Source organism: Cottoperca gobio, chromosome 1, assembly GCF_900634415.1.
Source record: "Cottoperca gobio chromosome 1, fCotGob3.1, whole genome shotgun sequence".
Lineage (NCBI taxonomy): Eukaryota > Metazoa > Chordata > Actinopteri > Perciformes > Bovichtidae > Cottoperca > Cottoperca gobio.
Genome location: NC_041355.1, coordinates 11,522,224 through 11,536,563, shown reverse-complemented (window position 1 = coordinate 11,536,563; position 14,340 = coordinate 11,522,224). Strand labels below are relative to the sequence as shown.

The 14,340-nt window shown below is 39.5% G+C and overlaps 1 protein-coding gene across 8 annotated transcripts in view; it reads left to right on the top strand.

Moving 5' to 3' along the window:
• Positions 1 to 14,340, top strand: part of grin2bb (glutamate receptor, ionotropic, N-methyl D-aspartate 2B, genome duplicate b) — a 116,709-nt gene that overhangs the window by 64,779 nt on the left and 37,590 nt on the right. For all 8 annotated transcript variants that reach the window (XM_029429580.1, XM_029429574.1, XM_029429556.1 and 5 more), the window contains 3 exons: positions 3,928 to 4,071; positions 6,839 to 7,109; positions 9,531 to 9,723. In XM_029429580.1, the coding sequence (XP_029285440.1) occupies positions 3,928 to 4,071; positions 6,839 to 7,109; positions 9,531 to 9,723 (608 nt within the window). The remainder of the gene's footprint in view (positions 1 to 3,927; positions 4,072 to 6,838; positions 7,110 to 9,530; positions 9,724 to 14,340) is intronic.

The window sequence follows — 14,340 nt, the reverse complement described above, 5'->3', positions numbered from 1 at the left end:
TTCTACTGTCACCCATCCTAAAGCTCATTTGTTTCTACTGAAGACGTAGATCTTTAAAAAAGTATCTCATTTAATTTTACGAAATGACTCAGTAATTTCCCAAAACAGCTGATCACTGTCATTTTTAGCAAACGTTATCCAAACAGGAGTAAATAGCACAATGTTCATGTTAATAGTGTAATATTAGTGTGCATGTAAACGTAGTCAGTGTTGCTCTTTGATGTATTTTTGATAGTCTTTGGAGGTCTGTGGCACAGAAGAATAAGATACATTAGGCTTTGGCTACACAATACTTGTAAGTAGAATCAACTCGTTGTTGGTTTCAGTCTTTTCAAGGGATTTGTTGATGATAGGAAAAAGAATCCACCAACTTTAAACCTTTAAAGACAGGAAGAGGTGTCTGTCTGGTGAACATGGTTATAGAAAATGACTGAATCTACAGATGGAATAATAATATCAGGGTAAATTACATGCAGCGCTCATCTTGACAATTTATCGAAGAGGATGTTGAAGCTGAAATGGACAAACAATGATTGTGTGAGGTCAGTGCATTAGCTGTTGTTCATGCGTGAGAATACCTTCATTACCATCCTGAAAAGATCGGAGAGTGTTTCCTGTCAGTGTAATACATCAGATTTCAGCCTGCGCACACACTTCCCTCGTTTCCACCACAGCCATTCCCTCCACCGTCACTTGACACTGCAGTGTTATTACCTCATTACAGTGAAAAGTCGATAAAAAGTGGGGGAAGGGGGAGATGGGCTTTGATGTAGAGTGGAGTTAGCGCACCTAACTCAACGAATGCTCCTCTATGACTAAAATGTATGACGGATTGCACACGTGGATGGATACACATAGTTCCCATATGTGTATCACCAAATGTAAGTTGTTCTGGGGTTCAAACGTATACAATCACTGAAGAGTGAATGTTTCAACTTTAGCTTTTAATTATGATTAATATTCAAGACAAGTGCAGTGAGATCATTTACTGAAAAGCATTTACTGTAGTCCTCACTAATCATGCTGTGATGTGTGGACGGTCCTTGATTTAACATAGATTTTAATCACATTCTTTATCAAAACCGCAGAGTAAGTAAACAGCAAACATGATGGACTGAAAGGCGGGTTAGATAAGAATATTAATACCACTGTCTGTGCATTACATAATGAGCTGATAGCCTAGCTTAGCATTGAGATTGGAGGCAGTTTGATTGACCCACAATTTGTGATTTCACAGCCCCTTACCAACATGTGAATCACACGTATTTACACTTAAAACATTGTTTAAATAGGTAAGCTTTAGAGGTGTTATCGGGAGTATTTCTAGCCATCGTGTGGCTCTTGGTATGGCAATGTAATTAAATTAATCCACCACTACTTTGGTCCAGACGGATGGATTGCTAATACATTTTGTACAGACATTTATTTTCCCTAGAAGATGAATTGTAATGACTTTGGTGATCCCGTAACATTTCATCAACTTCATCATAGAAGTCTTTTTGAAGACATACATTTACCTTGAATCGTTCTTTTGGTATACAGTACTTATGGTCTTTTGGGTATAGCCGTTAAATAAATAAATAAACCTGCTGTTTATTGGAATGTCTTTCGAAATAATGTTTTCTATTGTTTTTTTTAACCTCCCAAAATGATTTTATCTTACTGCACTGCCAAACACAATACAAAATACTGTCCCTTTCACCTCAGTGAACTGTGTGCATAAATCTGGTATATTGGTATTATAGTGATTTAATGTTCTCATTAGCCGTTTATACTGTGACAATCTTAGTTTGGGTATTAATTGATTGAGTGAGGGCCTTAGTACATACTGATTCCCAGTCTTATGATTTAACTCTTCATTCTTTTAGCATATTTTTATTGCAGGTTATTGTTGCATACAAATAATCCTTTTTTCCCCATTTTTCTTACAATAAGAACTTTATAGCGGCGTAAAAGAATGTACAAATAAAATGATTTTACTGGTCGAGGTAGCTAAAAAGCAAGACCCATTTTAGAAAACAAGAAAGCAAAATAAGAGGGCAATACGAAGAAAAACGAATAAGTAAAGTACAGCCACCACTATTACAGGAATATTATTGTTGATCATTCATCCCACACATTCCCCTCTCATTTATTATAAACGCTGGTCCTCATGCCTTATCAAACGCTCTCCTCCGTCCTGAATTCATGAATTTAAGCTTCTCCAATTGGAGGATCTCTTCCAACTCTCTCAGCCACGTCTTGAATGAAGGCACAGCGTCAGACTTTCAGAACCCCAAAATAATTTTTTTTAGCCAGTACAGTGCCGAGATACACCGCGTTCAGAACAGTGTCACTCGTAGTAACCAGAATGGCCATGGGTCATTGCTCTTCAAATGCTTTTGAGTAAAAATCAAATACAGAAGTCCAGAATGAGAGGTTGTTGGGAAATATCAAGAATTAGTGTGTTAAGGTGGCAGCTTTATTCTTACATGTGTTACACAGTGCTGATACACTGGGATATTTACTTTTGAACTATTCCTTTAATGTAAGCATGTACTTGACTAAGAGTGATGTAGACCAGGGGTTCCCAAACTTTCTGTGGCCAAGGCACACCAAAGACCAAGCCAAAATCCCCTCTATGACACATCGTATCACTGTTATCACTCTGTGAACATTTATTTAGCCTTGTCCTTGTAAACTAGCTATTCTCCATCACACTAGCAGAGAGCCTTTGATGTGTCACACTGTAATATTTCCCACCATGCGCAAATGGCTAAAACGGGTTCGCTTTGACAGATTTCTTTTTTTTTTAATGATTGTTTTATTTATATTTAGGCCAAAGCATATAAGACCTATTGTTTCTATATTGTGAAATAAGTGTGTAGGACAAAGTACCAATAAAGTACAGTGCTTCCCTGCGCTGCGCCCCCCCTGAAATTCAAGACGTTTTCTTTATTTTATATATTCACAACTCACTTTTCACATTGAACAGGTGCTCTTTTATTAAAGAATCTGCGCCACGCACCGACCTGATCCAGCCCAGGCAGCACCCCGCAGAGCAGTACACCCAGGGGAAACACTGAAGTAAATCAAAAATCATTCATAACCTTGTGTACAGTTAAATGCAATAGGCCTAATTGTTTCAAAATCCCACGGCACACTGGGATTTGTCTCACGGCACACCATTTGGGAACTACTGATGTAGACTATAGAAACAGTGAAGCAGTGAGTCCATGTTCAAGCATGACCCAACACCTTCAGTCATCTCCGTCACCGCTCACCGTTAGAGGACCCCAAACATGACGCTGTTCTTATTACAGCCCCTCTGCCAATGCCTTCGCCTCCAGTCACTAACACTCGGGAATAATCCGTCTTGACTTCTGTGTCCTGATGAGTTTTACATGGGTGACCGACCCGCTCTCGACCAATCGCACCAGACATCAGGCTCCTGGAGTGCCAAGAGCTCTTCTTACTTCGTCCCTTCTTCCTCTCTACTTGGAGAAACATTTTTTTTCACACATTCAAAATCATTGAACCAGATGGCCATCTTACCTGTCGTGCTCTCTGCAGCATACTAAATGAGCTGTCATCTCTTTGATAGGGCTCCTTGATAATGAATGAGTCACCTTGGCTGTGTTTTAAACATTCATAATTAGTGGGGGAAAAAACCTTCTTTGACATTGCACGGAAGTTTCTGATTAAACCATCATAAATACGGTAGATAAATGAAAAATAAATCATATTATTGCACATTCTTCAGTGCAGTTACAGAGCACACACAGATAAAGCACAACTCTGAGCTATAAACAGGAATATATTTGTTCCAGAGGCTTGCAGTAGCTGGACACGCTCCACATTTATCTGTGCGCTACCTTCCAGTTTCTCTCTCGTGCTGAATGACTCATGACCTTGTTTGCTTATTGGCTCCTTGTCTTTGGTTTCCAGGACGACCAGTCCATGTTTTTCCAGTTTGGTCCGTCCATCGAGCAGCAGGCCTCCGTCATGTTGAACATCATGGAGGAGTATGACTGGTACATCTTCTCCATAGTCACCACGTACTACCCTGGCTACCAGGACTTTGTCAACAAGGTAAATAAACACATGCACAGACACTTTGATCAAGACATTCATGTAATATACAGTATGCACTGTATACAGTAGGGCTGTACCAGTTAGTTTGAAGCTTCGAATCTGTGTGGGATTGTTTCAGATTTGTCTAATTTAAAAACACAAAATAACTCCAGAGTGTTGTAAAGTCCAAAAGTCAAAATGTGTTGCAGAAAAATAGATGTAATAATTTCATATTCCATATTTGTTGGCGTTTAACCGATCAAAAAAACAAAATTTGACGGTTTGCTCTCGCGCTTGCCACACACATCTGTATTCACGGAGCGGTCTCGCAGTATTAAAGAAAGTTTATTTCATAAAAAAAGACCAAATGATTTAATCCAATCCCTTCGTTCAGGTGTGGTGATAGCCTAGTGGTCTGGTGGTACGCCTTCCAATGAGTTCAATACCAGGGCTCCCACCTGAACAAGGTACCTAACCCTGAGTAGCTCCAGGGAGACTGTCCCCGCAGTTAGTTCACTGTAAGTTGCTCTGGATAAGAGCGTCCGCTAATTGACTTGTAATGTAAAGTAATGTTCAAATTGAGGATTTTGTTCAAGGATTTTATTTTTGGCTGAGGGAGTCAAAGCTTCATTCGAAAACCTCCAGTTGGCAATAAGTTGTGACCGAAAAAAAGGGTTACTATCTGCTAAGATAAATGTATTCCTTTCCTAAAATTCTTAAAGACTCCAGAAGCAGCAAGATACTTAATATCCAGCTAATGGCCTTAAACATGTTCAACCATGGATTCAAATGAAAGATTTACTTTCGCTTTGGGTCCCAGGCCCATTATGTATTATTACTTGTGGGGACCCGTTAAAAGATAAATATTGTAATTTGCCATATTGTTTTCTTGTCCTTTGGTAGGATCTGCTGCTTTCAGCATAATACAACAAATTGGTTGAAATAAAAATAAAAGAAGAAAGGAAATTATTTCCAAAACATTTTCATTGAACAAATTGAACAGAACTCAAAAGGCACCAATAAAAAAAATATATATATATATATTAGTTACATTTAAAACTGATACATTCTGCAATATTGCAGCCTTCGCATTGTTGTGACAGTATACCGATATCTCGGTTTTCATACGTGTACATTTGTGTAGCATACCGTGTTACACTTTTGACAGAACGTTTTTTAATAAGTGAGTGTGTGTGTGTGACTTAAAGGTACAGACAGGAGCACCTACATAATATGTTAATTGTTAATAATCATAGGACATTATTTAAAAAAAAACCTCACACAATAATAATAACAAGATGATTATCGTACTGTGAAAATCTCTTACCGTTACAGCCCTACTTGCAAGTTGACTTCCCAAAGACGATTAAAAAAAACAATTGATGAAATTATACTAACAAAAGCAACTATTTCTGAGGACATGATTGTCTGGTTGTCTGGTTTTAAGCCATAATAATTTCAAGCTTTTAAAAGTGATAAGGTTTGGCAGAGTCTGATGTAAGTGGGGAGCGAGTTCCATTTTCTGATTGCTTTAATGTAAAAGGCAGATTGGCCGAGCATGTCTTTTTGAATGCAGCCACTCAGTGAGGATTCAGCCTCCTTATCTTCGGGGCTTAGAACAGACTCTTTAAAGGGGATAGTACGAGATCCTGAATAACTTTGAACATCAGACACACGCCAGAAAAGAATAAAAAAGTTATTGAAAGTCAGCTAATCATATTTCTTAATATTATTGCAGCAATGGCGGGGTCTTTCCTTTGAACAAAGTTAGAGTAAAAATCTGGTTTAAAAGTAGAAAAATCATATATTAATCATCTAATTGGAGGTTTGGAATGAGGATATTTAGTCCATTAGCTTTACTTTGAATGTATATTATGTGTCTCATATCAACTGGTAGAGTTTAGTGTCTCATCTGAATACCTGCAGAATATTTGAAAACAAACAACTCAAAGCCTCAATGAATTAAGCAACGAGAAAAAGCTCGAACCAGTTATTGCCAGCACCATAAATCTCATTCTATCATACTGTCCTTTCTCAAGCAAATATCAAGCACACGGTAAAGTTCAAGATTTCTTTTTCTTCTTTCAACACAGAAGAAAATTTGTGCTGTAATGGGAAAGGCTGCAGAAAAATGCTTTGTTCTGCCTGTTACTCAATCACCTTAAGGAACAGCCATTACACGTTTCCTTCCTCCCTTTCTCGTCTCTCGTTCACTCACTCTCCCTCGCTCACTCTCCCTCGCTCACTCTCCCTCGCTTTCCCTCTCTCTCTCTCTCTCTCTCTCTCTCTCTCTCTCTCGCGCTCTCTCTCTCTCTCTCTCTCTCTATCTCTCTCTCCGTCTCTCTCTCTCGCTCACTCTCATTCTCGCGCTCTCTCTAGCTCTCTCTCTCTCTCTAGCTCGCTCTCTCTCTCACTCTCACGCAAAACTAAAAACAAGTCTTTCATCTAAATGCCATATATATATATATATATATTAGGATCCACTATCCTAACAATCTTGCTACACATAATCTATGAACTCTGTGTTGTTGTGCTCTGGGAAAATAAAATAGACCACAATCACCATGAGAGTTTCCTTTGTGTGTGGATACAACTCTAAGATTTGGGAAAAGAGATTACCTAATCTCGCTCTTGTCTACTCCCAAGAGACGTGTAAAGACAGAACAGTTTTGCAATCTTGGAACTGGAGGAGGAGAAATCTCAGTCAATTTTGTTCCAGTATCTCTTAACAACTCTTGTGTATGTGTGCAGCCCACACTTTTTAAAATCTCCCTTTCCCATCCAGGTCCGAAGCACCATTGATAACAGCTTTGTGGGCTGGGAGCTAGAAGAAGTCTTCCTGCTGGACATGTCAGTGGATGACGGAGACTCCAAGATCCAGAACCAGCTGAAGAAACTGCAGAGTCCTGTTATTCTGCTCTACTGCACCAAGGAGGAGGCAAGCACGATCTTCGAGGTGGCCCATTCTGTGGGCCTCACAGGTTATGGCTTCACCTGGATCGTGCCCTCGCTGGTGGCTGGAGATGCAGACCACGTCCCCGATGTCTTCCCTACAGGTACACCCAAACACCGGGAACCGGTTTCACAAAGGTAGACGTTGGCTTTGGCTTAGATCTAACTGCTAGTCCGACTTTGGATGGATACCTGAATTTGTATATTTAAAGGATGCCTGATGTCATGGCAATTAGCTAGTGGTCCTGGGGTCCACACCTGATAGAAAATACATAACACATTACAAGATAAACATGAATTGCATTTATATACATAAATGAAGGCAATTCAAAGCCAGTAAAGACTGTACATAAAATGTATAAAAGTACAGAAGAATACTAATTACAAATCCATATATAGATTATATATTTATATATATATATATATATATATATATATATATATATATATAGATGAACTCATATGAAGCGAAACCCGAATAAAAACTGGCACAAAGTTATACCTCCTACTATTCAGTCTGTCATCTGCCCTGCCAATTAATGCCTCCACATATTCTTTTTAAAAGAAAGATTAATATTTAATTTGGGCGGATATTCATCCGTTGCACAAAGCAGTCTAGATATTGCCTATCTTAAGTAAGACTGCTGTCATCTGCTATAAATTCTGGATATATTACCAACAATATAAAACAACTCAACACGGTGGAGACCTGTAGCAGAGCCGAGATGTGGCAACTAACTTTTAATAAACTGCAGCCTTGGTGCCCTCTTGACGCTTTATGCCATCAAGCACATGTATAATTTAACTAACTATACTTTCATTTCTTCACAGTAATTGTACTTTTTTCAAAATGACATTTTATGTATGTCGGGGCACCGGTGTGTCCGAGGGGTTTAGACGCTGAGCACGAACCTCAACGAGCCCAGTTCGACTCCAACTGGGGACCTTTGTTGCATTTGATTCCCCGTCTGTCTCCCCTAATTTAATCTAATCTCTCTATTGTCCTTTCTCAATTTAATGGCACTTAATGTATTTATAAAAACTCAGCGTTTCTGCTATCAGTTCCACTTTTACACATTTAGTCACTGCGGGCTGTCAAATATTTTTTTAGAGCCACAGCAGTCCCCAAACTTAGGTTACCTTACATAAAGTTTACAATTTACTGATTTTGGGAAAAAGAGGGATATTATATCACTTCATATGAATATCATGTTTTTAAGTACATTGAATTCAAGCATATGCTGTATGTGCAAATTAATTGAGGGATCCCACCTTTGCTGTATTTAATTTAGTAACCTCATCAGTTTTTTGTTATTAGCCCTGACGAAGATCTACAGTCGTCAAAACATGTAGCTTATTTTATTTTTATGATTCTACAATAAAGTTTTTTTTCCTTTCTCACTTTTACATTTTGGAGTGCCTGTATTGTCTTCCTTGTTATCCTCTGCTTTATTGCTGTAGAGCAAAACACGTAAATCTGTATTACATTATTATGTGGTAAGTTTTCACAAACCTTTGTATTTGAAATGTGGGCACAAGTGACAGATGGGCTTGTTTGCATATATGCAAATGACATCATTGTGTATTTTCACTACGCTGTGCCAGTCAGAGATAGGGTGCATACTGATTCCTGTTAACCTCAGGTAGGGGAGTTCTGGGCGTTCATTTGGTCATACAGGTTCATTTTTTTGCCAACTTATTGTGCAATATCTCACATATATATAAGATAATATAAGATAAATGTGTACTGACAAGCTTTAATTTTATATTGTCGCCATCAGTTCTGAGCTTTGGCCTCACTGGAGTCCATCATTAGGAGAATTCTCAGTGGTGTTGTTTTGAAAAAATCTCTGCAGGAAAGAAACCCCTTTGTCATTTTACAGTAACTCTCCCTTACACCCTCCTCTTCACCAAGCATGTTTGTAGCAGTTTATATACTTAACTTCTGTAGTTCCATATTTTAGCATGTGTTTGAAACCAGAAACAACACCAAGGCTTCCTGAAAATGCAGGTCAAATGTGAATACATAATCTAAACCAGCCAAGAAAAGATGACCCGAAAGTGCAGTTGTTTAAGGAAGTAAGAAATGGATGGTGACATCTGATAGCCATCTTAACAAGATGAGCTGAGGGATGACCAGGGTCTCCACTGACGCTCACATTCAACTGTTGTTTTCACGGGATTTCAACCTGGATGAGGATTTGTGTAAACAACTCAACTGTGGCTTGTTCTAAATTAAGATCTTGTACATATGATTGGACGCTTGATTTTGCCTTAGTGTTTTGCCACTGAAGCTTCTTCTAAAATGCTTTCAATTTTGTATTTCTTTTCCCCCTCTGGCTATTTTTCATCGCACTCTGCCTCCTTTTTTTGTAACCTCCCTCTCTTCTCACACTTTTCTGTCTCTCTCCCTATCCTTTTCATCTTTCTCCATATTTCCTCTTCTTTTTCCTAACACTTTCCTTACCTCCCTTTCTCTCACCTCACTCCATCTCTCCCTCTCTCTCTCTCTCTCTCTTTCCCAGGGCTTATCTCGGTTTCATATGACGAATGGGACTACAACATCGAGGCCAGGGTACGTGATGCAGTGGCTGTCATTGCCACGGCGACCTCCACCATGATGCTGGACCGGGGGCCACACACCCTGCTGAAGTCAAGCTGCCTCGGGACACCTGACAAAAAGAGCTCCAACACTGGCCACTCCAAGGAAATACTGAAGTGAGTCAATGCTCCGGGGATGGGGATCACAGGAAAGCAGAGCGGAGGGGCCGGGATAGACGAATACAAATAATAGTAATGAAGACTGAAAATGTGTAAGCAAAATCACGCCCCAAACCGCATTTGTCCAATCATAGTTTACCAACTGTAACTAGCCACGGCAGGCCTGTCAAACTTGGGATTTCTGTACATGCTGAATGGTTGCACTCTCGTAAAAGTGATCCTCAAGTGTTCGGAGGGTGATGCCTTGTTTTAGCGTTTACAAAAGTAAAAACCCAAGCAAAAGTGTAAGAATGGATTAAACTATGTGTTTATATGCTCTGACGTAAGCCGCAAACATTAGCATGCCCGGCCAACTACTGTAGCTTACTATCTACAAGTACTACAGTTGTAGCGTCGGCTGATTTGACCACGGAGATGCGAGCGGCGGCTGGCTTGACCACAGTCAAGCACTATGGGCACTCGTGTTGGTCGTATACTTGTCCATGACAGAGTTTGCGTGCAGCTTTAGCCATGTCTAGCTCTGCTTTTCCTGGAAATGAGTGAAACCCAAAGTGTTTCCACACTTACCTGTATGTATAGTGTTTCCCATACTTTGGATTTAAAATGTGAGGGAGCATCGTATCCCCTCGGATCTCTTTCCCCGATTTCGCTGAGTTTGTCTTGAAACGGATATGATGTCACTCGTAGAATAAAAGCGATATCTTCCTCCTACCTCCACATTTAATAGAATGAAGAAGTAGCATTTGGATTATATGAATTCAGGCATTAGAAATTGTGATACTTAAGTGAACAGATCTTTTCCCCAACCCTAGTAGTAACTTGCCGTTATTTCCAAAAGCAAGGGGGATGTCATGAGCCTACAGTATTTAGTGAGGATACATCGATCCTGTAGGAGCCAACATGGTACTATATCAGAGTTTAGAGTAACGATAGCAGCACTGTGTCGCTCTTTATTTGATTTGTGGAAGTTTACACCTGAGCTCAACTGTGATGCCAAACTCATCAGTGATTCCTCAAATCCCTTTCTCTTGTAAAAGTGAAGTATACTGTTTGAAAATATGACCAGTAAGCCACAAATCTAGTAACAATCCAAACCACCCAAGGATTATGTTGTAATGTAATGTAATACAGGCCATGTTTAGACAGACAACAGACAAAGGAACCGGCTGGTAACATAACAGGAACAAAAGTGTAGTTTGGTTTTTAGCGCAGTTGAAAACAAATCCAGCGACCTGTGACCACATTCATGCAGAACAACATGGACTACAGATACACACAGAAATGAAGACACGTTCCCGAAGGAGAACCAGAATTAGTTTAATTAGCCAATAAAAACACCAGATGAACAGAGACATTAGGTCTCAGACGTATAACAACATTTTGTATATCTTTAGCTTAACCCACAGCCATCTTTTCCTCTTCCTCTGAACCCCCTTGTTTTTGGTTTTTGGCACATTACAGAACAAGCAGGAGCATTGGTATTCAATAATTAATCTCCATTTAACTTCATAGGGCATGCTTTTACAGTCCACATTGATCACAGATTCCACAGTTAATTGAATGCTCGGGGACATCCGGATTAATGAAAAAAGAGCCAAAGAACAAGAGTGGGGTTATCGCGAGCACACAAAAACACATGCAACCAAACATATATGTTGTTGTAGCATGACATTCTCTTTAGGGCTTAATCTAATAAAAGCTTAGAATTACTGATGTCATTCCTTAATAGATGTTTTTCAGCCTTACAGAACTCTGCGCCTGCCTGCCTTTCATCCGTCTTTTTTTCCTAATATTTAACATTTTCTCTGTTTTTGTTTGTTTGTCTCACTCTCAGTTTGAATTTGAGGAATATAAAGAACTAGGGAAACATTATGCAACCTCCCCTGGCTCTGCCGCATTAATCTCCAGGTTGAGGTTGATGTATTACTGTAAATTGTATTCTCGTCTTTACCCATGTTTCTGTTTTTAATATCAGGGGCACTTATGCGTGCCTTGTAGCATTCTGACACCAACACACCTGAGATAACAATAACACCACAGCCATGAATATTTCAGTCTCCAAAGGGCGCTATCAGATACAGGGTTAGCTCTCAATCATCCTTCAGGCACACACCTGGGACACTCTCCATTTGACTGAGCAAAAGTAGAGACTTTGGATTGGTGGATTTTGGTGGTTACCCCAGAGGCTGGAAGCAGCCTAACACACACACACACACACACACACACACACACACACACACACACACACACACACACACACACACACACACACACACACACACACACATAATTCCACCTATTCAATCCCCTCACCCCCAGAGACACAAGCAATAATAAGGCCATATGTCTCTGCGTGGTCCTGCATAGCTACAGGCCACAGTGGGCTGCATGCATGCTGGATAAGCATACCATCCTGTCAGCGCTGATGGACAGGCGAGGGGAGGCCCCAGTGAGTCACAATCTCAAATTTGTTTAGGGGCTGCTTGACCTTATGGGGCAAAAACACGCATACATATATATATATATATATATATATATATAATACATGCATACACCGCAAGCTCTCGCACGCTTTAACACAAATAAGGAAACACACACATAGGTCTAGAGGCCATTCATTGTTTCCTGCCAGACAGGGAGGACAGGAACGCTTAGATAATGAGAAAATGTGCTCCAAGTGGTTTTGGATGAGGTGCTAAGAGGCTTATTTTTGTGTATGTTGAAGGGAAAGGGATGTTTTATATTATTTGTTTGACTCATGCATGTGCGCTTGCTTTAAAAATTCCCTCTCAAATCCCTGCACTCATTGAAATGCAGCACTGGTAGATATGATGCAAGAGATGATTACTATTTTGAATCTGCTTTCATGTGATCTAACAAGACGTTTGTCTTCATGTCTGTGGGCCGTGTGCACACGCTCAGGCCGAGCCGTCCAGTAGAGCTCAGTAAAAAACCTTGCCTCCAGGCCAATTGACCCGTGTCCTGCCTCTCATGCATGTAAGGCGAGCATGTTACTTTCATCCTATTTCACCTTTAAGGTAGAACGGTATTATGGTATTAAGCTGCTCAATAAAAGTCTAATAAATCCTGGTTCTTTTTATTAGAAGGCAAGCAGGCAATTTCATTGTCCTTTTGGACATCTAGAGCACAAATGACATCTTTTCCATGGAAGTGTGTCAGAAATGTACACACCTCTTGTATACGGCAAGTCATTTAGCTCCTATTTCTTTTCTTTCTTCTCTTTTCTTCTGTTAACCTCTCTTCCATCGAGGTCTCTTGTCTGAAGTGCGTGGATAAATGACTTTTTTATTGCTGAGTATTCCCAGATTTTCACCCCTTTGTTCCTACAGCAGTCCATTCTCACTGAAAAGCACTTTCAATTCAATAAATGTAAAACGTTGAATCAGAGAGAAATGTTGGAAAAAACTGATGATCCTAATTTTCTATATATAAACACATTGTAAAGAGGGAGGATTAGTGTGTTTAAGGACAGGATTACTTAAATTGAGCATGAATCAATTTTGCTCATTTCACTGTGTCAACTGTGTCCTCTCACTAATTCCTGCGAGGGACATATAAATGCCATAGATATAACCAATCCATATTTCATATGGCCTTTTACTTATTGGATCTGTGAACACCATCGCAGATCTTTTACTACATGTTCAGTGCCGTGTGTGGAAATTATAACATGTTTAAATTCTATATCCGGTTAAAATACGTAGTTTAAAAATGACCAGTGTATCTTGTATATAAGTGTAAAAAGGTGGCTTAAAACTGGATAAAAAGTCCATTTCTGACAGCCTTTGAGCAAAGGGTCTATGTCAGGTGACCAAATGAAACAGTTACCTTGATTATAATTACATATTTCTCTAGGTTTGAAAAAGTGTTACTAAGAAAAATTTGGAATAATGAAAGTACATTCTAATGTAAGAATATATAACTCAAGTCAAGTCGTTTTTAGACATTTTAATGCGTACAAGTTAGATATTATACTTTTAAACAGGCTCTCAACAATGGCCAGGAGAACGGTTTGAGTTTCCATGTTGCGTTGAAGTATGCCTCGGCAGTAAAATCAGATCATCAGAGAAATTATTAGAAAGCTTTTCTTTCCCACCAAGTACCTCCTCCTATATTTCAGTAAAATGCTTTTATAGACAAATTCATGTCATTTGCTTTACCGTAAAAACACAAATCAGATAATTTTTTCTTCTGAGATTAGAGACGACCACTAGAAAAGTCTGTATTTGAGGTTTTCAGACTGTGGAAGGTCAGTGTCCTCGTCTGTTAAGCCCTTGTTCACATTTTAAATGAGAGAGGGATCTCTCTGATTCAGTGCGCCCTCTCTCCAGACTCCACAGGTAGCTGTCTGATGTCTTCTGCTCCACAGGGGTCCTCATGGGCCCAGATCACATGGAGCTCCTGTGGACTCACTTATTAAAGGCTGCAGCTCAAAGAGGCTCAGAGCCTTGCATCTCTCCTATGTGTAGTCCACATCACTCTGTGTTTATGTTGTCAGAGTGGAGCCACCAGCAATAAATGAGTCAATAAATAAACAATCATTTATTCATTGTTTTCTTTTTGTACATGTTTTTCAAAACTCAGTTTCAGTCC